The following is a 25,279-nucleotide window of genomic DNA, read 5'->3' on the forward strand; positions in this document are numbered from 1 at the left end:
AGAAATGACCGCAGAAGAACAGCTCCAGTGCTCAGGGTTTGGGTGCCGGCCAGGAGTCAGGGCTGGTTTGTTCCTCGATGAATCTGATATTGGAGAGAGGAGTGAGGTGAATGTCCAAAGTCAAACCTTTCCTTATTCACCAAGCAAACTGAAGGAAGCACTACAGTCAAAAGGACATTCAGGAGGTTGACACTATGGAAGCGAAATTCCAACAATGTTCTCTAGACTAGCTGGTGTGGATGCCGTCTGTTTTTACTATGTGGAGAGCACAGGGCCGACCTCTGCTTGAAATTGTTTAACGGCCTCCTATTACTCCCAGGGAAATCCAATGTCCTCACTGAGCACAGCCTACAACACTAACAGGCTCCCAGCTCGGAGTATGGCTCTAGGCCCAACTGCAGCAGTCACATTGCACAAGAGCATATGAGAATAAAAGAAACTCAGGCCCCACCTCAAACTTGACATTTTATCAGCATTGCAAAGAGAGAACTGTGGGCTGCAAGGTGAGAAGGATCAACTTTTCAAATCTATCTCCTCAGAGTCTCCAACCCACCCCATGCCCTCTCCTGCCATTGGCTACATGACCCAGCATCACTAACCTTGCTCTTCCTTTAAATCACCTTGTTTTTGTCCAGGATCTTTGCATATGCATATCATAAATGCTTCTTCCAGAATCTTTAAGGCTCATGCCTTTCCCTTATACTCCTGGGATCTTTTTCTTTTTCCTCTTTTTGGATCACACCTGGTGATGCACAGGGGTTACTCCTGGCTCTGCACTCAGGAATTAACCCTGGCGGTGCTCAGGGGACCATATGGGATGCTGGGAATCGAACCTGGGTTGGCCACGTGCAAGGCAAACGCCCTACCCGCTGTGCTATTGCTCCAGCCCCCAACTCCTGGGATCTTTAAGCAGGGTTAACCTGTCCATGAAAACTCCTAGTCAGGGGCTGGAGCTATGGTACAGCAGGTAGGGTGCTTGCCTTGTACATGGCTGACCTGGGTTCAAGCCCCAGCAGCATCTGATATGTTCCCCCTAGCACCACCAGGACTAATTCCTAAGTGCAAAGTCCGGAATAAGCCTTGAGCATGATCGGGTGTAGCCTAAATACAAAAGGAAAGGAAAAAAAAAAAAAGAACACCCAGCCATCCTGACCCCACTGGAAATGTCTTCCACGCATGCATCTTCCCCTGCCTGCTCTTGATTCCCTTCCTTTTCTCTCCACAGCAGTCACAGCCCATTGACAAAAGATTGACAAAAGACAAAAGTAAATCCTTCTAAAATTTCCTGTTGTAAAATCCAAAACAGGGACGCAAATTATTACACTTTGTTCATGCAGGTGTGAAGTACATATCTCTTACTTCCTGGTGGCTTGCTCACAACACCTGCTTGATCTGTGAGATTTTAGTAAATAGGACCCAAGCAGAACTTATCAACCAATTCTGGGTGTGATTTGCTTTGAAGCAAGTACAGTTCATCTACTAGCATGCAAGTTTCAACAAAGTGATGGGGTGAGGGAGGGGAATTAAGGGGAGGGTTAGGGAAGGGAAGACTGGAGGAGGGAAGGAAGAAAGAAAGAGGAGTGAGGGAGGGAGGGAGGGAGAGAGGAAGGGAGGGAGGGAGGGAGGGAGGGAGGGAGGGAGGGAGGGAGGGAGAGAGGGAGCCCAGAAACAGCCTCAGGTTTCCCACCCAGATTAGTAAATGGGAGAAAGAGCCCTGGGGTTCATTATAACCCTTGTCTCTTCAGAGTTAGGCTGAACTACACAAGATTTAGACGACTTTGGTAAAAGAATGTTTCAGCAAGATAAACAAAAACAAAAAAAAGTAATAATCCACATGCTCACTTGCAATGTTTCGAATTTATTCAAAATAGTTCTAGCTTCATGGTGCTTAACTTGTCTAAGACAACACAACCATACAACCTTCGGAATATTTTTCACATTAGGCAGCACTTATCCTCCTGATTTTAACTTATTTCGATTTTTAACAGCTCACAAACTGGCGAACCAAATCACTGCATGTTGCTTCAATTCTGTCTTGCCAAAGAAGAAAAATCTGCTGCTTTGGATTCATTTCAACAGTTGGAAACTCGGGCCATAACATTTTAAATCTCAGATGTTCCCTGCTGTGTCCACATCACATAAATCAGTAAGTGCACAGATACCCACATGTCTGCAAAGCCAGCTCTCTAACAACCAAGACAGAAGGTCCAGAGGGAAGAGACAGCAAGTATAAGTGGATTCTGCAGCAAAGGGGCTTGTCATTTTAAAAGTACAGTGTGGCCTCTGAGAAGACACAAGAGTTAGTACTTTTGGCAAGCAGAAAGCAAGCCCTCTATTAAAAAATTATTTAAGGTACAAAGATAATGTGTTATTTTCATTTGATGGGGAAAAGAAAGACAAGCTACAAAATACGACTGTGGAGAAGAAAAAGACCCTCTTTATTTATTTTTTTTTTTAACAAGGCTTCATGGGAACGAACAGGTGTCTGAACCTGTGGACACTGTCCTGTTTGGAGCACAAAGAGAGCACAACTGTGCTCCAGGATTTTCAGAATTTCCTTTCAGGAACATATATCTCTGCACTGCAAGATCACAGACACACATTTGCAAATACCTAACATCTGGCTCCTGTATGCTTACTTGTTTTGTTATATTTTTGTCTGGAGACCACACACAGAATGCTCAGGGCTTACCCCTGGCTCTGCACTCAGGAATCATTCCTGACTGTGCTTGGAGGACCATATGGGATGCCAGGGAATGAACCGGGGTTGGCTGCGTGCAAGGAACACACCCTACCTGCTGTACTATCACTCTGGGCCCTCTTTACTTGTTTTGAGAACAGGTACAATTCTTGTTGCATGATGCGCAAAGTGCTTGCTGGAACTCACTGAGCTCTTTGCATGACGTCCCAGAGCTCTTCTCCAGAGCATCCTTTAATGTTTTCTTCCCATTCCCTGGCTTCAACCTGTGCTGAACACCACGGTAAGGAGAAAACCCTTATACTTTTGTGATAATGAGGAAGGTTGCGCAGCAGAAACTAAGCACCCATGATTCTCCATCGCTGCAACAACAAAAGCTTGTTCCCAGCTCCCATTTCCTGTCATTGGCGCATTAACTGGGGAAGCTGCTCATCTATCCCTCTTGGGCACTAGATAATGACACATCCACCCCTGCAGCTCAGCAGCCCACAGCGAATCATGTCCCCACTGGTGAAAGGAGGGACACACGCTGCTTCTATTCACACTTCATGGGCACCTCTAGCACACCCTCAATCTAGGGAAGACAATCTTATCGGAGAGCCAAGAAGTGAACAGAGACATTCCCTACACAGGACTCCTGGCCTTTACAGTCTGTCTCTATTTGGTCCCGACATTGATTTAGCCACAACCATTTCTTCATTTCTCTCCACACGCATGAAGGTACTGGCAGAGGAACAAAGGCATGCGGGTCCCGGGGCTGAGATCTCCAAGCCTGCTCTGATGGGGGCTGAGCATCCTCCACCCAGATCCTCCATCTTCCAGTAGGCAGGGGTCACAACCACCAACTGCCCCCAGCACCGTGTAATCCCATCAACAGTCAAGACCCAGAGACTATAAAATCCAGCTCCCGGAAGCAAGCGGCCACATTTGCAGCTGCGCGACATCTTATCTCATTCTTATTCTGGACAACCTGTGGCAGGCTACCGAATGTAGCCTGCCCACACGGCAGAGTCTGGCAAGCTCCCTGTGGCGTACCCAATATGCCAAATACCAGTAACAACGATGGGTCTCATTCTCCTGACCCTGAAAGGGCCTTGAATATGGCACTTTTTAAAATCTCGGGGCTAGGACGAAGGAGACGTTACTGGTGCCTGCTCGAGGCAATCGGCGAACAACAGGATGATCGTGATAGTGATTTCTTCGTTTCAGAATATTTTTTCCCAGGGCATTTCGATAAAGGGTTCCTTTTCTAGGTGGCATGCATAGTAAAAACATGAGCAGAACTGAAATTATGTCTTTAAGGGGATTGTTTTCTAACAGAGCAAACAGAACAAATGGGAGGTGGGGGGGGGGGTGGGAAATACAATGCAAAATGAAAATGCCAAATGCTCATAAGAAGCAGTAGGCATGCGTGGTTCAATGGCAGTTTGAACATAAGAGGTTTAAGCCACTGTTTCCTGAGGGAAAGGACACTCCCAAAAAGCTTTGCAGAGCAAGAGAGACCTGGACAGGAAGACATTCAGGCACCCAACACTCATACCAACACAAATCCAATGGGAGTGGAGCAGTAGGACATGGGGATCCAGAAACAAACAGTGGCATACCTGTTAGACTAAGGAGTGTTTTTAATGAAAAGGGAGAAAAAAGGAAAGGGGGCTGGAGCGATTGCACAGCGGGTAGGGCGTTTGTCTTGCACGCGGCTGACCTGGGTTCGATTCCCAGTATCCCATATGGTTCCCAAGCACCACCAGTCCTGAGTGCATGAGCCAGGAGTAACCCCTGTGCATCGCCAGGTGTGACCCAAAAACATTACAATCACGATCATCCTGTTGTTCATCAATTGCCTAAAGCAGGCACCAGTAACGTCTCCTTCACCCTAGCCCTGAGATTTGAAAAAGTGCCATATTCAAGGCTCTTTCAGGGTTAGGAGAATGAGACTCATCATTGTTACTGGTATTTGGCATATTGGGTACGACACGGGGAGTTTGCCAGACTCTGCCGTGTGGGCAGGTTATATTCGGTAGAATGCCAGGTTGTCCAAAACAAGAATGAGATAATAATGACCCAAAAAAGAAAAAAAAAAGGAAAGGAAGAGGAAGAGGGAAGAGAAGTTGAGGAAGAGCTAGAGGAGGAAAAGAAAGTGGAGTGAGGAATGGAATCTATTTGGAAGGGGGCGCATTTATCAAGATTGCATTCTGAAAAAATTAACTCTTCTTCCTTAAGCTCATAAATTAACATTGGCTTTCCTTGTCCCGAGGACATTTGCGATCTTCAAAAACACTTCCAAAGCTACTCTGTGAGGATGAAGCCACGGGGCTAAATTTATTGTCTTTTCTGAATTGGCAATCCCTCCTTTCACGCAACTTCATTTAACTTTATTGCTTCATCCCTTTAAAAAGGCCCATCCAAGTCTGCCATAGAGGCAGGCTTAGGGGAGGTGGGGTGGGGCAGGGGAGGGGGGAGTGGCAGGACAGATAACAGTGGTGGGAAATGTACACTGGTGAAGGGACGAGTGTTGGAACACTGTATGACTGAAACCCGATTATGAAAGCTTTGTAACTATATCTCAAGGTGATTAAATTTTTTTTAAAAAAAAGCCTATCGTGGGGTAGGAGAGATAGTATAGTACAGTGCGTAGGCTCCTTGCCTGCACGCAGCTGACCTGGGTTTGATTCCCAGAATCCCAAAAGGTTCCCCAAGCCTTTCGGGAGTAAGTCTTGAGCCAGAGCTAGGAGGAACTCCCGAGCACTATATCCCCAAGCCAAAATTAATTAATTAAATAAAATTAAAATTAAATGGTCCATCAAGCAGGCCCTACCTGAACTTCTGACCACTCAAAAATGTACTGTTTATTCATACAACTAAGCAGTAATGAGCACTGCTCCCTGAGTGTGCTGTCACTGTTACTGTCCTCCCACTGTTCATTGATTTGATCGAGCGGGCACCAGTAACTTCTCCATTATGAGACTTGTTGTTACTGTTTTTGGCATATCAAATACGCCAGAGGGAGCTTGCCAAGCTCTGCCGTGCAGGCGGGATACTCTCAGTAGCTTGCCGGGCTCTCCAAGAGGGGCAGAGGAATCGAACCCAGGTCGGCCGTGTGCAAGGCAAACACCCAACCCGCTATGCTATTGCTCTGGCCCTGAATGTGCTGTATTTATAAAACTTAAAACATAGTCCCCAACAGGGGCCAGGAGGATAGGTCTAAGGTTGGAAGTATGCCACACAGTGTGTGGGGCAAAGGAAAGTTATAATAGAGAAAGAAAAAAAAAAGAAAAAAAAAGGATATACCTGATATCCTTTCAGTACCTATATTGCAAACCATAATGCACAAAAGCAGAGAGAGAGAGAGAGAGAGAGAGAGAGAAAGAGAGAGAGAGAGAGAGAGAGAGAGAGAGAGAGAGAGAGAGAGAGAAGTGGCCTACCACAAAGGTAGGTGGGCTGGGGTGTTGGAATATTATATAACTGAAACCCAATCATGAACAACCTTGTAACCATGTATCTCACTGAGATTCAATAATTTTTTTTAAAAAAAATAAAATAAACATTTTTTAAAAACAGAATTCACTGTTTATATAGAGCTTTAGGGTCTTTTTCTTGCAACTCCTGCGAGTTCCACACCAGAAACATAATACATCGTTACGTGATCAGAAATGCTCTCTGACCACTGACCCTTGCATTCACTTGGGGGCTGTCTCCACACATTCTTTCCCACTGTTCTCTCCGAGAACCACAGGCCAACCCCAGGGAGATGAATGCTGCCCTTAGGCCTCCGGCCTCCCTGGAGTCCACAAGGAGACCATTCAGCACACGGACTAGCTGGGACTTGGCTGGCGGGGGTTGCGCAGTGACACTGTGTGTCCCCTGATTCTCACACTGAGAATTCTCAAGGAAGCCACAGGCAGGAAGAATGACCCTGCAAGGGTGCCAAGGTCTGTAACACTTCAAGATAAGGACAAGGCTGTCTCCCAGGAGGCCCTGACCTTTAGAATCCACACACAAGTGACTCATCACCCTAGGTCTCTGCTTCTGATCATGTTCCATAGCAGACTCTAGTGCTCATTACTAAGCAGCCCCATTGACAATCCGTATCAAAATATCCCATACATTGCTAACTGGACTTTTTGAGCAAACGGGAAAATTTTTCTTTTCCTGTGTGTGATTTGCCTCCATGTTGTGATTTCTTTTTCATTTTAGACACATCACATATGTTAGGGCTGGAGCAATAGATAGCACAGTGGTAGGGCATTTGCCTATTCGTACAGTCAGGCCACCTGAGCCGGGTTCAATTCCTCTGCCCCTCTTGGTGAGCCTGGCAAGCTACTGAGAGTATCTCGCCCACACGGCAAAGCCTGGCAAGCTACCCGTGACATATTCAATATTCCAAACTCAGTAACAACAAGTCTCAAAATGGAGACGCTACTGGGCCCGCTCAAGCAAATCGATGAATAACGGGAGGACAGTGCTACACGTATGTTAAATGTCTTGGAGTTCAACCAATATATGATTACTACAGAAGAACAATTGTTGAGTCCATAATTAACTCTCTACCCTGTGAGAATTTGGGGTACAGTTTGAGGAAAGAATTGAAAGCTCAGTTTCCAGTACCTCCATTTTACCAACGGAGCAAGGTTTGGTCAAGAGTGACATCTGAGATGTTCCTTCAGGAAGAGAGAATTTCCAGAAGAGCACTGGGTCACGTGAGTTTTCCAGGTGGAAAGACTGGCAGAGAAATACAATACCAGGGTGGAACAATAGGAAGGACAATTTCACCAGGTTAAGGAACAGAAAAGGACCAGCAGTGGAAAAAGTATTTTTGGACTTCCCCCTAGAAGGAAGAGAGGCCTTTAAAGTACAAAGAAGGGACCCATTTCTTTGTTTAATTTTTTATTAGTGAATCACCATGAGGTACAGTTGCAGACTTAACAAACTTTCATGCTTGCATTTCAGCCATGCAATGGTCGAGTACCCATCCCTCCACCAGTGCCCATTTCCCACCACCAATGGTCCCAGCATCCCTCCAACCACCCCCACACCCGTCCCTTCCACCCTACCCCGCCTCTGTTGCAGGGCATTCCCTTTTGCTCTCTCTCTCCTTTTGGGTGTTGTGGCTTGCAGTGGAGGTATTAAGTGGCCATCATGTTGAGAAGGAACCCATTTAAACACAGTAGGTAAGTGAACATGAACTGCACCCTCTGAGAAGATAAAGCTAAACAAAGTTATTTTTAAGTTTCTTCTCCAAAGTAATATTTTTGCCTTGCTTTCCCTTCAAAAATCAACTCCTCTCCTCTTTTCTCTCAAAAGTCAACTTCTTCCTTGCTGGCTAAACTTCATTTACACCAACAGTTTCCTGGGCCTTGGAACCCTGGGCAGCTCTCTCCTCTGCATGGACACCCTTCCCCATGCAGTTGACTCCTTCCTAATATTCAGTTCTCCACTCACATGTCAACTCCTCCAGGAGCTTCCACTACCAGTCAATCTAAAGGAGTTCCCCTATACTCCGTACCCATTTGCTCTACTATATTTCACTCTCAGCACTTACCATGTGAAATGATTTTATTTCTTCTCCTACCAGTCTCTCCTTGCACTATAAAAGTAAGCAGATGTCTTATTAAAGACAAATGTAGCAGTCCTGTGCCTACTAAAGTGACAGATAAACAAAGGTACTCACTTTGTGATAGCTTTGCCTTCCAAATTCATTATCAAATATTACTTACTAGTTTAAGGGCTGGAGCTATAGCACAGTGGTAGGGCATTTGCCTTGCGAGCAGCCGGCCTGGCTGAGCCAGGTTCGATTCCTCCACCCCTGTTGGAGAGCCCAGCAAGCTACCAAGAGTATCTCGCCCACACGGCAAAGCCTGGCAAGCTACCCGTGACATATTTGATAGACCAAACACAGTAACAACAAGTCTCACAATGGAGACGTTATTGGACCCACTCAAGCAAATCGATGAACAATGGGAGGACAGTGCTACCTACTAGTTTATAACATTTTTTAGCTTGGACAAGACATTGTTGTATAAAGTTATCACACGCAATTTTAGAACACTTTCATCACTCTCAAAAGCAGTCATTCCCCGTGCCTTACCACACCCAACCTCCCAACAAGCCAACCTTTCCAGCCCAATGCAACCAGGAACCTACTTTCCATCTCGACAGATTTGCCTATTTTGGACATTTCATATAGAAAAAATCATGTTATACATAACCTGTAGTGACTGATTCCCTTTCCTTAACATAGTGTTTCCACAATTTCCACAATTCATTCATTGTAGAACATATGCAGTTCTTTATTCCTTTCTAACACAGAATGTTTTATTACATGGGCACCTATCTTTTGTTTATCCATCTGTCAGCTAATCACCATTTGGTTCACTTCCACTTTCTGCTCTTATTCATAATACTGCTATGAATTTCTATCTGCAAGTTGAACAAAGTCTTTCGTGTCTCTTGGGTATGTATTTGGGAGTGGAATTGGTGAATCACATGACAATCCTTAAGGCTAAGCCCTTAGGAACAAGACCTCACCACTTTTATTCCCACCGGCAATGCATGGGAGTTCCAATTCCTTCACATTCTTGTCAACACTTGCAATTATCTGCCTTTTTGCTTCTAGTCATCCCAGAGAATATGAACTAGTATCTTATTGTGGATTTAATATGCTGACAACTAATGATGTTGACCGACTTTTCATGTGCTTATTAGTCGTTTGCATATCTTCTTGAAAAAATAACTGTTCAGAGCTTGGGTGTCCATTTTTAAGAGGCTAGGAGAGCAAAGACAAGGTCCCCTATGTGTGAAGCATGTAGTCTACACCGAGCCATATCCCCAGCCTATCTATTTATCATTGTAAAGTATAGAAGTCCTTTCTCGAGCTCGCCTAGATGAGAATACAAATCTCTCACCAGACACCCTACAAATATTCTGTATTTTATGGGTTATCCTTCACTATCGTGACATTTTTCAGTAAACATTTTCAAGTAAAACTTACCCTTTAAAGAAGATAAAATTTGGGACCAGCTCGTAAGGGTGAGACAACTTACTGATAGGGCAAGACCTAGAGTGATATTAAAACACCTGTTTTAAAACTTCAATCCTGTATACTGGTATTATCCAACCAGTCCAGGAGCAATGAAATCATCTTATGAAGAGTTTTTGAAAAAAAAACTGCAACATTTGGTCAATCGGCTCATGAGCACTAACGAAACAGAACAATGCCCCTCAGCTAAAATAAATAAAGGTTTTGTCAGAAAGTAAGCTAATCAATTTTAAATGACCAGTAATTTTATTTTCCCCAGCAAAAGTCTGAAAGTGACGAATGGCGTTACCCTCACACAGGAGGAGGGGAAAAAAGCAAGTATCAAATGCAAGTAAAATAGGTCCAAGATCAGTGGTACTAAATTTCCAAACTTAAAAGTATGCTTATGAGATGAAAGACTCTAGGAGAGTCTTCTCTCTGCTCTGCATTCAAACCAGTGAGCACTGCCCAGTTTTATTTTCGTTGAGAAACTTCGACTACTGAAATAAGGTACAGTCCTGGGAACACTGATATGGAGAAAACTGTTATATTTTTACAGCTGGAAGAGCTTCTCAAAGTAGAAAAACAGCAGATCGTAAGCTCTTATTACAAAAATATCAGACCTTAAGTACTTAGCACAGTGTAGATATACAGAAAGATGCATAAATATAGGTTTTGTATTTATTCCCATAGAGACTGGAAAAGGTATCAAGGAAGGACTTTCTTTAAATAAATGTTACTTAGATTTACATGGAGGAAAATGTAGGCAGAACTCCTCACAGCACTGATGCCAAAGGCATCTTTAAGGATGAAACACCACTGACCAAGCAAGTGGAAACAAACATAAACAAATGGGACTATATTAAACTAAGAAGCCTCTGCACCTCAAAACAGTCACTAAAATACAGAGAGAGCTGCGGAATGGGAAAAAAATTATTTACCAAATAACCATCAGATAAGGGGTTAATATCCAGGATAGACAAGATGCTGCCTCATTTGCCAAGGTAGGTGTCGAAAATCAAATGGGCCGGACACACAATGCGATTTGGAGACCACTGCTGGATTAGAGCCATTACCAACTGGATTCCACGGGATGTCAAAAGAACACCTGGTCGCCCATCCACAAGATGGTCAGCCTTCTTTGTTAAGACCCTGAATGAACAGTTTGATGCTCTTTGTGTTCCTGGGGTGCACAGACGCCACTGGGCTACATTAGCACACAACAGGGATGAATGAAGATGTTACTGGTGCCCACTTGAGCAAATCGACAAACAAGATGAGAAATGATTACAAGTGATACAAGACATTAGTGGAACTCTACAAAAACAAATCTCCAACCCCATAAAAAAAATGGGGAGACGAAATGGACAGAAATTTCCTCCAAAAGAGGAATACAAATGGCCAAAAGGCCAAAAAGGCACATGAAAAAAGGCTCTACATCACTAATCATCAGGACGATACAACTCAAAACAACAATGAGATATCATCTCACACCACAGAGACTGGCCCACATCAAAAAGAACAAGAACAACCAGTGCCAGCATGAATATGAGGATAAAGGGACTCTCTTTCACTGATGGCCGACTGTCCATCCTTTCTGGAAAACAGTATGGGCATTCCTCAAAAAACTAAAATTGAGCTTCTACATGACCCAGCAATACTTCTGGGAATATATTCTGAGATTGCAAAAAAAGGCACAGTAGATATAACATCTGCACCTGCATGTTCACTGCAACACTGTTCATAATAGCCAGAATCTGGAAACAACCCAAGTACTCAAGAACAGATGACTAGTTAAAGAAATTTGGTACACCTACACAATGGAATACTATGCAGCTGTTAGGAAAGATGATGTCAAGAAATTTGCTTATACGTGGATGGACATGGAGAGTATCATGCTAAGTGAAATGAGTCAGAGAGGGACAGACATAGAATGACTGCACTCATTTGTTGATTATAAAATAACATGAGACTGTTATTTAATAACTTTCTCTACCCAAGGACAGTAGAGAAAAGGGCCAGGAAGATTGCTCCACGGTTGGAAGCCTCCTTATCAGCTGTGGGAGAAGGCAGCTGGGATAGAGAAGGGATCACAAAGTCATTGATGGCTGAAGGGATCCCTCAGGATGGGAGATGTGTGCTGAAAGTGGACAAAGGATCAAACATGATGTCCTCTCAGTATCTGTATTGCAAACCATAATGCCCAAAAAGAGAGAAGGATACTGGGGGCATTGGTGGTGGAAAATGTGCACTGGTGGAGGGGTGGGTGTTTGATCATTATATGACTGAAACTCAAACACAAAAGCTTTGTAACTCTATCTCACAGTGATTCGATAAAAATTTTAAAAAAATAAAATAAATTTTAAAAAATGTTACCTAGATGAATGCTGGCATTGTATTCACAGAGAAATATTTTTAAACACAATAAACCAACTATGAGTATCTCTGTAAACTGCCACGCTTTAATAAAATTTTTAAAAAGAAGTAAAAACAATAAACCTCTAGAAAACACAGAGAAGACAAAATTAGGACATTAAAACTTGGTGATGCTAACCCTAAACTGAAAGAAAATCAAATACACACAGGAATAGTCTAATGTTACATACAGCAATTTAACATTATATATCAGATAGGATACACATAGCATTCTATGAAAAAATTTAAATCTATTTCTATAAAGCATGAAAGTTTAACAAGAACAGATAAACGACTTATTCAGAACATAGCACTGCTGTAATTAAAAAAAACATAAAGAACAATATATGACATGTAAAGAAGTACGGGATAATGATTACAATACAGAGATGGACAGTGAGCCGATGAAAACTTGAGGTACAAGTAAATACAATGTGGAATATAGGACATGACATTTTAAAACCATCCTTAAACATTACTTTTTGGTTCCACATGCTCTCTTTGCACTCTGTCTTCTATATTCAGCATTCAATGCAATCTTTACTTTTTTAATCAAACATGGGAAGACACATTTGGGAGTTGAAAGCAATCACTCATGTCTCTGTCTTTATCCCTTAAGTTGATACAGGACCCGCAGTGCAAATAATCGCACACCAATGTGTAAAGGAGAGGTAATACCCAAATTTCTCCAAGGATTGCTGAAGTATGGGGCAAACCTCATGTTTCTCTGCCCAATGGGAGAACCACCACAAATAACTTGGGATTCTCAGCTAATCCGAACTGGTAACTCTTCCAATATCCCTGTATCATGTTCTCTAAACTTTAACCCACACAATAGCCTTCCCCTTTCTCTGTTTGATCAGTCTACTGGGAACTTTCAAATCTTGAATCATGCAGAAGAGCTCTAACTTGGAGCTTACAAGAAAAAATTCCTTCTTTCAAAACTCCCTACTTTTCCTTTCTCTACTTATCAAAAAGGTGCTCCCTGCATAGTTTGCAATTGCAGTCCCAATACTGTCCAATTTCTCTACAGCTTGCCAGTCCCAATTTGGCCCTACCACCTTCCTCAGAGCCTGGTTACTGCAGCCAATCATTTCGAAGATGGTGCCCTGCCCTTGATAATCAGAACTATTCATTCCCCTGACCCACCTGCAGCTTCCTGAGAAACGTCTCTCTTCCCCATCCTTCTCAGGCTGGCAAACTCTTTCGTCCCGTTTTGTTCTTTCTAACTTCAGGTCCCTGAACCTCAGTGATAAAAAAACAATATGGAGGATCCTCCCAACACCCTTTATTTGGTGCTCCCTTCTCTATCTGAGCTCCTCCCAGGATAGGAGAGGCATGCTGAAAGCAGACTATAGACCAAACATGATTGCCAACTCAATGCCTCTTTCACAAACCACAACACCCAAGAGGAGAGAGAGAACAAAAGGGAATGCCCTGCCACAGAGGCAGGGTGGAATGGGGGGATGGGGGTTGGGAGGGATACTGGGATCTGTGGTGGTGGAAAATGGGCACTGGTGGAGGGATGGGTAGTTGGTCATTTTATAATTGAAACCCAAGCACAGAAATTTGGAAGTCTACACAACTGTACCTCACAATGTCTCACTAATAAAAATTAAAAAATTAAAATTAAAATAAAAAAAGTTCGGGGAGAGAACAACAACAAAAAAAAATAATATGAATTGTGTCATTTTCAAACCTAGTGGTTGGTTTAACCACTAAGTTATGACTAAGCTCAAGCAACAAAGAGCCTCAGGCTATTTGATAATTCTCCCCATGGTGCTCAACATGGATTCACATCTGCATTTCCTAAAAATACTCCAAAAACTTGAGTACTCAGACGTTAATTCTGTCTAGTCCTTCTTATCCACCCACGTCAGTTTGCAGGTGCCCTTGACCTCTAGAGTGATAGCAAGATCTAGATGATTCTCTATGCAAGTTCCCTTCCTTTCTCCCCACTCTGGACTGACTCCCCTGAATCCCCAATCAGATTCATGTATGTCTCCAGACACCAGCATTCCTCTTCCTCTGCAAAACCATTTCGTCCCCGCGTCAGTCCTTTTATGCTTCCTCTCCCAGGTGTCCACTGGTCTTCTAAGCCCCCCACACCAGATGAAGACACAAACAGGAATGAGGCCCTGGCCCTGGCATGCTCTGACTCTAAGCTTCTCAGTTCATGGAAGGACACACACACACACACACATACACACACACACACACACACACACACACACACACACATACACACACACACCACAAAAGGGTGAACATACCATGCCATTTCTCTTTCAAACACGGATGTGTTTGAAAGCAAAAGAGATATAAATAACATGTGTGTGCAAGTGAGAGAGAGAAATTTATTTGCAATAGCACCCACCTTGCAAACAAGGCTCATCAAACTTATCATGTGAGTTTGATTCCCAACATCACCCCACCTGCAAAAGCGGTGTGAGCCCAGTGGCTGTTTGGGATCTCTGGCAACACCACAACATTTGCCAAGCCTTGGTCACACTTCACACTCTAACTAAAATGGGCACACCATAACCAAGTGTGCCACCTGCAGTAATCTCTGCTACCTTAAGATATGGGAGAATCACAGCTGTGTTTGCAGGTAAGTATGAAGTATGTGTGACTTCCTATCGCTGAGACAATAACAACATTATTGTTGTTATTCTCACAAGTGGAAGAAAGGGGGAAGTGCTCTTCTGGTTGTTTACATACATGATACTAGGGGAAATGAAATAATTTACATAGGCATAAACCAGGACCAAACCTAGCAAAAGATGATGCATGATCACAGTAATTATAATATAGCACAATGCCTTCAATTATACAGCTATTCTAATTTGTCTAATATGATCTACCAACATCAAGGAAAACACTACCTAATGTTAAAAGGTATCAGCCGAATGAAAACAAAATACAGAAATTAAGTTTAACTCGTTTTAAAAGGCAACAACAACGTAGTATGGACATTGATGACGTGTGAAGTATACACAAGTACCTTTTCCAATACTTTCAAGTAATTCTCATAAAAACAATCTATCAGAGAACTATCATTAGACTTTTTCGCACAGAAAGACATGGACTTGGGTCCTCAGCTGGGAAGTAGCCATGTTGGGATTCAAATTTTTTATTTCTGGGTCTGTGATCCTAACTCCCCCACATATTGGTAAGAAGGAGACAAAAAGAGAATTAGGTAGAAAGGCAGATATGAAGTAAAAACATGTACTCATAGGCCCTTCCAACTTTCTACTGCCCCTTTCTTCCCCTCGACCCATCAATCAAGCACATCGCCAAGGGCTATAATATCTCATCACCCAAAAGGTGAAGCCATGTTTCAGGTATCTTGTCCTTAGCCTGTCTTTACTCACCACTGTGTACCTCTTACCAGGCACACCTTCATCCTTCTCTAGTTTCCTTCTTTTATTCTTTCCTCCAAGCTCTTTATCTACTTCATACACTCCCTTATTCCTCAGTCCTAAATGCAATAAGTTCTTAAGCCTGCCTCTCTCTGGGTGCATCTTATCACTACTAAATGTGTCATAAAATTCAATGTGTGACTTGAAAAGTCACATGTGGAATCCTACAAAGGTTCATAGGATCCTTCAAGAGTCTTTCGCTGGTACTGGGAAATGTACACAGGTGGAGGGAGGGGTTTTGAAATATTATATGACTGAAATCCAATTATGAACAGCTTTGGAAGGAAACACTATTTCACAGTGATTCAATAAAAAAAAGTCTTAAAACTTTTGTAAGTCATTTTTCTTGGGTGGGAGTGCCAGTTTTTGTTTTCTATTCATCCAACACTTTCTTCTGCCTCTCCTTATCAACTAAAAACACTAAGGCTGAACCTATCATTTTGTTACCCCAAAAGGCCCTGCATGTTGTTCCAATCCTATAAAGCCCATCACTATAGATAACTATGCAACCAGCCCTGCCTTCTCCCTGCTCCTTATCCTCAATGTCCTTGCAGAAACCAAGCCCATCTCTGCAAGCATGTGCAAGTTTATTCATTTTCACTTGTAGCTTCTTTCCTCAGTACTTATAACCTGTATCAGATTATTCTCTACCTTCAGTTCATCATTCACATCACCCCCAGCAGTTCTCCAGGCAGGGTTGTCCCTACCTGCGGTGCTCTAATTCCATCAGTGCTTGTCTTACTCAATGACAGCTGTTAAGGGAAAATGTCCTAATGTCTTAGGTATGACATGGTAGACCCCTGAGTTTGTTGATGTGATAAATTGTTTACCCTGCATAAAAATGTCCATACTCCAGCCCAGGGTAATCTAAACTGTAATGACTTTTCTCTTGTCATCTCATTCCCCCTTTTCTGTAACAGCATGCCTCTTCCTTTGGGGACCCCCTTTCGAGGTGGACAACCTGGTGGTAGACAAAAGGGTTGCCCAAATGACTCAGGATGGCATATGACTCAGGATGAACTGGAGCCTTTTTAAAGGGTTTCATTTCAAAACTGGGGAAATAGAGAAATAGTAAGATACCTATGATCTTTGCTGCTTTATAAAACCAAGAATGAAGCGAATAAAGGAAAATCAGAGATCTACATGGTACTGTCTCTGACTTTTCAGCTGAACAAATTTATAAATTACTTTTACAAAATCTTGTGGCAATGATGCATTTCTGTACTCATAATTCTTCATATAAGAAAAGTAATAATACGGGGCAAAGACATAGTACAGTGGATGGGCATTTACCTTGTATGCTGTCAACACAGGTTTGATCTCTGCCACCCCATATGGTCCCTAAACCCTACCTGGAGTGATCCCTGAGTGCAGAACCAGGAGGAAGCCCTGAGCAACACCAGGTGTGGCCCAAAAATCAAAAGGAAAAAGAAAAATACAATAGGCCAACAGGCCATTATACACACCTCTACCTGGATCAAGGACAACACCCCCATAATCAAATTCATTAAAAATATATGCAAGAACAACAAAACCCTGGATACCTCCAACTAATGTCCACAGGTCAGGATAGATTTTTGCCATAAAGGAAGCATGGGAGGTACAAATCAGGCAAGATTTGGCAGCAAACACAGACTTAGCTTCTGTTTTCAAAACTGTACATAGAGGCATGTGGGTTGTTTAAACTAACAGATTCCCTATCTCCGTACCAGCACATGCATTCATTTCAGTTAAGAGAGAAGAGCGGAGTTCCACACATGCCTTTGAGAGGGTCCCACCTATGTACCCTAGGGACCTACCTCTAGTTGGTCTTCACTCCCCACTACTGTCTACAATCACGGTCGAGTGAAAGTTCAAAGACTTTTTAACTTTAATTCTTTATAGATTAACAATCTTGCATCCTCAGATGTGACATCCTTCATAAATCAAAACTGTCTAACTAGGAGAACCTTGGCTGACATGCTGAACAAACACTCAGTATAGTAAACGTCTCTCCTTGGTCGAGTGGGAAAGTGGGATTCTCAGGACAGAGTCAGGGACACTGACCTCTCCCCTTCCGGTCTTACTCAATCACCAGTATTAGTCCCACAATCCCCAGGAAAATCACAAATTAGTCCACATTAAACCCAATCTTGTCTTACTTTCCTATGAGCAGCGCTGCCTGAATACTCCAGACCTCTACAGATCCTAGAACACTTACTGTACCTTATTTTATGTCAAGATCCATGTTCACTTGATTTTAGAGAAAACTGGGAGATGAGCAAAGCAGGCATGATAGTCTCAGGTTTGAAAAATGAGGCCTGGGAGAATGGGTTAGTTAACAAAAGGAGAAAACCCTGGAGTTTCACTCAAACCCTGACACCTCCTATTACGGCTCCTTTTTCTGTCTCACTTTCCTCCCACTATTAGCCCAAATGAAAAAGTATACTGGCACTGAATCTTCCTTCTTGGTCCCTGAAGACAGAGATGTCTACACTGCAACTAGTAAGGATGCTTGTGTGAGTGATTTCAAGCTAAACTGTGCAAACTTACCATGCATAAACACAAAATGTTAATATACGCTACAAAAAAAAAGAAGAGGAGGGAGGGAGGGATGAAGGGAGGGAGGGAGGAAGGGAGGGAGGGAAGGAGGGAGGGGAAATATACGTATACACATACTGGCATATACCCATAGAGCTCCTAGGCTGCATTTTTAATTCACTGTTAACCGAGCAGGAAGCCTTAGTCAGCTCCATCATTTTTTAATCCAACCTGAATTAACCAAGTGATAAAGTCCTGGAGGCAGAGGCAGACAGAGGCCTGGAGAGAACAGATGCCTTGGAGGAAACCCAAACAGGACTCCACAGAACAACACAAAGACCCCTCCCTGCCCAGGGGACGGTTCTGGGTGAGGACTCCCTCCCTTATGCAGAGCAGACAGGGCTGGATATATTCCCAGCACACTATCCTGCTTCTCTGGCTGATCTTTAAGGTTAGGACCTCTGGTACTAAGCTTATGAAAGATAGCAATAAGGCAAATTCAGCCGCCTCTGGGCTCCCAAAAGTGTAGTTTTTGATTCAAATAAATCCCCAAAGTCCCAATGGCCACATACAAGCCATTCCTCGTCTATGAGGTTAATGCAAGAGACTCACCATTATCAGGCCAAGAAATCTGAACGGCTTTTTCCAGTAAAGATTCCCCTGCTCAGAGAACTATGCATGAGAGAGTGGAGAGCAGAGGTCAGGACTGAGGTTCTTAGGCATGGAGATACGCTTGTGTAAAACCAGATATATCACGGGGATCAACCTTAGACCACACATCAATTTGCTTTTCCATTTACAAAATGCCTAAGAATTTACTTGGGGGGGGGGGGGTGTCTCTTTCACACCCACATAACCCAGGAGCTCACACAAGCCAGATTCACCATTTCCACTGCCAATGGGAAGCGCCCAGAAGTCACGCCACGCTTTTTACTTTTTTTTTTTTTTAAGGCACTGTGATTTACAAAGTTATTCATGATTGAGTTTCAGGCATAAACTGTTCCAACACCGATCCCCTCACCAGAACTCATTCTTCACTATGTCTGAACACTTTAGCATTCCCTATTACTCACAGGTCAAAATTAGCCATCAGAGTGGGAAGCCTTCAGGACATTTTGAACAAGGATTCTTCCTGCCAAAGCTGCTTCTCACTTTCTCACTTGACGACATTCAGAATTAAAATATAGATTGGAATATCAGCTAACACAATGCACCAAGGTACAATGCTGAATAAATCGCCAGTCTTCAGTTGTTCTCCTTCCCTTCCTTCTCTCTGCAGAAATGTTCTCCTCTAGCAGGTAATAAATGACTTCATGGATCAAGGAAGGAGGGCCCTGCCATGGGAAATCAGCTAGAATCCAACAGAAACTATTTTAAAACCATTTTGAATTGTTAGTTGAAATGGAAAACCATTTTCCCTGTCTTAAAAGCTCTGATTTAGCTCTTTTTACTCAGTCATCAAAAATTTATTTTCCTGATCTTCACATTTTGCATCTTCCATTATAAAAATGTCTTCCTTTCTCTTTACCTAGTCTGATTTGAGATTCAGATTCACAGAACTTTCACTGCAAGCCTATGTGCTAAGCATTGCCTAGTCAGCTCACTCTAGGAGAATTGAGATGGAGATTTATCATTTCACAGATGAAGGAACAGGGGCTCCATTAAGTTCAGTGACATTCCTGCTTTCACAGACCTTGCATCTGGCTCTTCTGAAGGGCCGAGTCGATGCGTTCAACGGCAACCCCAGGTAAGAGATACCCCCTATACTGTTTGCATCTGACTTTACCCTTCTGAGGTCTTGCTCAAAAATCCTTTACGAGGTGTGGGTTGGGAGTTTTTTTCCTACATCTCAACTTGGAATCAAGGATTGATTATAAACCACCCTCAGTAGGGAGAGCAAAACTACTATGTAGAAGAGAGCTTCACCCTGGTCCAAATAACCAGGAACAGATTTCTCCTGGCTTGCAGAGGAATTCATCGAAAGGTTTACAGTACTATGTCAGGTCACATTTCTTAACATCACTTCTTGCTTCTACCCACCACACTCTTAAAGTTGGTGAAAATACACTGCGAAGGAAGAGCAGGGCATCTTCTTCCATGCCCACACCTGCCCAGATGGACACTAAAGAATAGGATCGGGACTTAGAGGAGGAGAGCGAGGCACCCCTCACCTGACAGAGGTATCAAGCAAACTGGAGAAGATGCTGATTGATAATAATCATTAGTTTGCTCATCATTTCAGAACATCAGAGCATAAATCATTCACACACACACAACAACAACCATGAAAACCTTTCCAAACAAAATGCTTTCATTCTAACTAACCAAACACAAGAAAACTCTTCCCCTAAAGGGAGCCCTGGTTCCCTGCAAAGGAGTCAAACAGCTCTTCCATCCATCGGTTTGCTTCCTTGTTCTCCTGTTCTGCTGCACACCTTATCTTGCATGAGCAGAAGCAGCACCAGCATGCCTGCATTTTCCTGGAGAAATCTCTGAACGTTGCCACTGAAAATTCTGCGCAGTCAAAATTCTACCCAGCTAAAATTCACCAGCTCATTCACCGAAAATATCATTACTGAAGACATCAAAAATGCATCAGGCGACTTCTGTATTCACTAACAGGTTCTCAGCTCCAACGTGTGCTACTTGCAATGGGGCGCTAAGGGCAGATGGCCGAAAGCAGGGAACACTGCAGGGACATTAGCAGATGAGTTACTGCCCTCAACTGAACCACAGCTGGTTTAGTGATGGAGACAAAGCACAACAACCAGGTGGCTAAACGCCTTAAAAAGACAGGGCAGTAAAGTGTGAGTAAAAAATGCCTTTTGCCCTCACAGTGCAAGGATACTGCACGTGTGAATTCAACTTGGCAGCTCACCCCCCCAAAAAACTTAGCCCCCCCATCTCCAAAAAAAGAACTAAACAAAATAAACAAACAAAACCACAGCTGCTTTGATCTACAGAGGAAATGCTTTACAGTAGAATAGCTTTACAGTAGATCCTTTTACACTGGTTATGGCTCATCAGTTCAAGAGGTCCTCTGTAATCCCTGTCAGAACCATATTTCCTCTTAGGCATTATAAAAGAGCCACAGTGCAGTTTGGTGTTTCTAGTATGTAAACTTTGCTGGTATCACTTCTTAAGGGAAAATTCACCAGGTTTCATTTGAAGGGCCTATGTAAAGAGTCCTTTGAGCCTGAGCAAACGCTGGTTCCAGAGTGGGTGACAACTTCTCCCTCAGCCAGCAAAGTTGCTGCAGGATCTAAGTTCTTTTGGGGGAGTTTGTTTAGAAACAGCTCTCTGTCCCCGAAGGCCATGGGGAGGCTTAGATTCAGGATGTCACAGGTCTGTCTGAAGAGTATCAGTGGACCCAGACCTGCCCTGTCCTTCCAACCCACTGAGCTATGAAATCTGATTTCTAGAAAACAGGACTTTTCCTTTCTCCTTCCTTTCTCCCCGGAGAAAAGACAGTCCCTAGAAAAACCAGCTAGCTGCTCTATCACACAGACCTGGGTCCATAATCCCAGTTTCCACAACGCAGATGCAGGTGAATGTCTCCAGTTGTGTTGAATGGGAAGAAAAGCCTACCCCCACCAGTCATCTGCTGATCATAAAGGAAAGCCTGGCACTGTGAGGACCTTTCTCTGTCATGAGTGCCAGGAAGCTAGGAAAGGTTGGACAGTGGCTGAACCTGAGCTGCCCTCTGGGCGGCCCTGGGATCAACTCCTGCCTCCTTTCAGTGTAGACCCTCCTCGCTTCCCAGGCTCGGGGTCAGCACCAGCTGGGACCTCACCTAAAAGGGGCTTCTGCAGATGGCCAGCAAGCAGGCAGGCAAGGAGACACTCCCTCAAGTTATGGGGTGGCAAAGGAGGGCTCTGGAGACACGCCCAGCCTCCCCGCCCGCGCCCCTACCCCCCACCCCTGCCTTGGTCTCTGCCTTCCCAGGGCAGGTTCCAACGGTCACTGTGGGACCACCTCAAAGTGCAAGATTCAGTGATCATGAGTCTCACACCTCCAGCTCCTCCTGAAAGGGGGTGGAGGCGCCCGCAGGCGGGTTCCCGGGGCGCCAAGGCACAAAGCCAGGGGCGACCCTCCGGAGGAGGACTCCCTCCGCACCGCAGGGCGCACGCCAGGACAGAGGTGCTCGTGAGTCCCCTGCGGCCGCCCCACCACATCCCTCGGCCTCCGGGTTGCGGGAATCCGGTTGAGCTCCAGGTCAGGCACTTGGCACCTTCGCTTCCGAGGGATCCCTGCCCCCCGATCCCGCGCAGTGGGGAGACCTGGACCGTCCAGCCCGGGGCACATCCAGGGGGTGCAGTTCTTCCAAAGATCCCCCCACAACTCCGCCCGACCCCAGGCATGTCCCTACACAACACCTCGGCCTGACACCCTCGACCCCGCAAACGGTGCCCACGGTGCGCCCCGAGTCCCCGAGCCCCGCGTCGCTACGCGACCCCGAAACGCACGTGTCGGGGGGCGAGCCGGGTGTCTTCCTCCGGGTCCCTGCCAGTCACCCCCTCGGAGTTTCACACCCGACCTCGAGCCCCCCTGATCCCCGCTGGGATACGCGCCAGGCACCCCGAAACGCGGCGTCCACGCCTGGCCCGGCCTCCCCCAAACCCGACCCGGCTTGCACAACTCCAGTTACAACTCTGGTCCCAGCTCCGGTCCTTGATCCAAACCCAACTCGGGGACATCCCCCCGCCCAGCCCAGCTCCCGTCTCCAATCCCACCAGCGAACCCCGCTCCGGTCGCGGCTTCTCCGTCCGGGTCCCCGCTCCGCACCGGGTCGCCACCGGGTTCCCAGCCCCGCACACCCGCACCGATCCCGGCTCCCGCCCTGGCTCCGCTTCCCCCCACGCCCGCAAGCACCCGAGAGGAAAACTTCTCGGGGGGCCGCGCTGAGCCCCCCTGGGCAGGGGGTTCCCCTCCTCCGAGCCGACTGCAGACGCGCGCTCAGCCCCTCCCGACAAAAGGGCTCGGGGCGGCCCCGCTGCGCCCCGACCTCCCGCGCGCCCGGGGGGCCGCGCGCTCCGCAGCCTCCTCTCGGGATGGTGCGGGAGGGGAACCCCGCAGCCCTCGTGGCGGGCACCCGAGTGAAAACAAACACCAAGAAGCTAAAAAAAAGTAAAAAAAAAAAAACAGGGACCCTAGGAACTTTGGGGGGAGAGAGACAGAGCGCGAGAGTAAGAGAGTCGGGGCGGCAGCTGCAGGAGCACATCTGGAGGAGGAGGAGGAGGAGGAGGGGGAGGGGGGCAGAGGCGGAGATCGCGGGGTGGGGGGATGGACGGGGATGGGGATGGGGGCGCGGGGGACCCCGGCCGCCCAGCCCGCCCTCACCTGTCCGAGGTTGACGAAGCCGTACTTGCTGGCGATGCGGTTGGCCTCCGGGAAGCCGCCGGCGATCTTGAGCGCCCAGTGGTTGGTGTAGACGCGCGCCGCCCGGGCCTCGGGGAGCAGGCGGCCCCCGAAGAGCGCCAGCACGCCCAGCAGCAGGTCCAGGCGGCCGGCGCAGCCCATGGCCCCGGCGCCGCTGCCCGCCGCTGCCCGCTCGGCCGCCCGCAGCTCGCTCCGCTCCCGCAGCGCCGCGCCAACTAACTTCTCGGCCTGGCGCCCCGCGCGCTGCCTCCCGCCGGCCCCTCGCGGCGATCCGGGCTCCCCCCAGGCGCGGGCGCCTAGACCATCCCGCGCCGCGCCGGCCCGCGGCTCCCCCGACCCCCGGTGCAGCCCCCCGTGCAGCCCACGATGCCCCCGGCCGCCGCTCGCCGGCCCCGACCCCGGGGCGCTCCGGTGCGGCAGGCGGCGAGCGGGCGCCCCCTGCGCTGGTTCGCTCGCTCGCTCGCTCGCTCGGTCCCTCCGGCTGCGAGCCGCGCGCGCGGGCACTGCGAGTGGCCCGGGCTGCGGCGGCCGCTCGACTTAAACGCGTCCCCCGCGCGCCCGCCCCGGACCCCTCCCTCCCCGCGTCCCTCCCCGCGTCCCGCCCCGCGTCCCTCCTCCGCGCCCGCCCGCCAGCAGCGCCGCAGCCAGGCGGCCCCGCGGTCCTAGCGCCGCGGGCTTCGGCCGCCTCCGGGAGGCCCCCTCCCCTCACACGCGGCGGCGGCGACTCTCTCTTGCAAAGGGCTGGCCGAGAGAGAGCCCCCCGCCCTCTGTCAGCCGCGTCCCGCTTTCGCCTCCTCTCCCCTCCCCCTGCATCTGTTCTCCGGTCCGCAGAGACTGAGCCGGTGGGAGTCCAGCGCTCCCCCCCGCCCCGGAAGGAAGACCCTCCTAGGGAAACCTCCTTCAACCTCTTAAGTCTTGCAGCAGGACGTCTGCGTGTCGATGGTCAAGTCAAAAAATTTAAAAATAAAAAAAAAATTTAAAAACGGGATTTTTTTACACTCCGCTCTTGGAGCTTTTCCGTAACTTTCTGCTCCGGGAGAAGCTAACGCACGGAGAGCATCAGCTCTGGTCCAAGTCTTGGCTAAAGGAGCCGGTGCCCACGTGGGAAACCCGCCCGTCCAATATTGCACCAGACTGTCGGACTGGAGAAAGCAGCGGGTGGGGGTATCCATGGGAAAGTGGATGGCGACGTAGGGCCTAGGAAATAACTTCACCCGTAGCCTCCGGTCTGAAGTCTCGATTACCCACCTGGGGGCCGGGGGATAGGGGTGGGTGTAGGACCACTTAAGCAATGCCTGAGACAGTGAGAACTTGCCACGTGCACAGGACCACAGAGGAAATGCAGAGTAATTATTGAGGCTGTGAATTCTTTAGTCCTGCGTCCTGCACTGAAGCACTGAGCCTGCAACTGGAAGACACAGAGCCCTCACATTTATGGACATTCCGCGTATCATGCAGCGACCAAGGGAAGGCTTTCAAAAGAAATGCTGGGAAAACCCCACAAAGGGGAAGAAGAGGACGGGGAGGGTGAGGAGGAGGAGGAGGAGGAGGAGGAGGAATAATCTAAATCACTATTTTACACCATGACAAAAATTAATGCAAAGTAGATTGAAAGCTTGACTGTGAGGCTGGGAACCATGAAATATGTAGAAGAAAATTAAGGACTTCAACTGTAGAGATGTTTTTTGGTGACTTAACTGCTTTGGCCAGGAAAACAAGAGCATGAATCAAACAGAACTATTCAAATCAAAAAGCTTTGCACAACAAAAGAACCCCACCACAGAAATAAAAAAAACTGCCTCCCCACCCACTGGGAGAAGATATTTG

General features: G+C 46.4%; 1 protein-coding gene across 1 annotated transcript in view; it reads right to left on the reverse strand.

The window, feature by feature from the left end:
* Positions 1-23,593, reverse strand: part of PCSK5 (proprotein convertase subtilisin/kexin type 5) — a 482,296-nt gene extending 458,703 nt beyond the window's left edge. Inside the window, exon 1 of the mRNA XM_056118773.1 lies at positions 23,414-23,593. Coding sequence (XP_055974748.1) covers positions 23,414-23,593 — 180 coding nt within the window. The remainder of the gene's footprint in view (positions 1-23,413) is intronic.
* Between the last annotated feature and the right edge of the window lie 1,686 nt (positions 23,594-25,279).

The sequence above is a fragment of the Sorex fumeus genome, unplaced genomic scaffold (assembly GCF_029834395.1).
Source record: "Sorex fumeus unplaced genomic scaffold, SorFum_2.1 ptg000038l, whole genome shotgun sequence".
NCBI lineage: Eukaryota > Metazoa > Chordata > Mammalia > Eulipotyphla > Soricidae > Sorex > Sorex fumeus.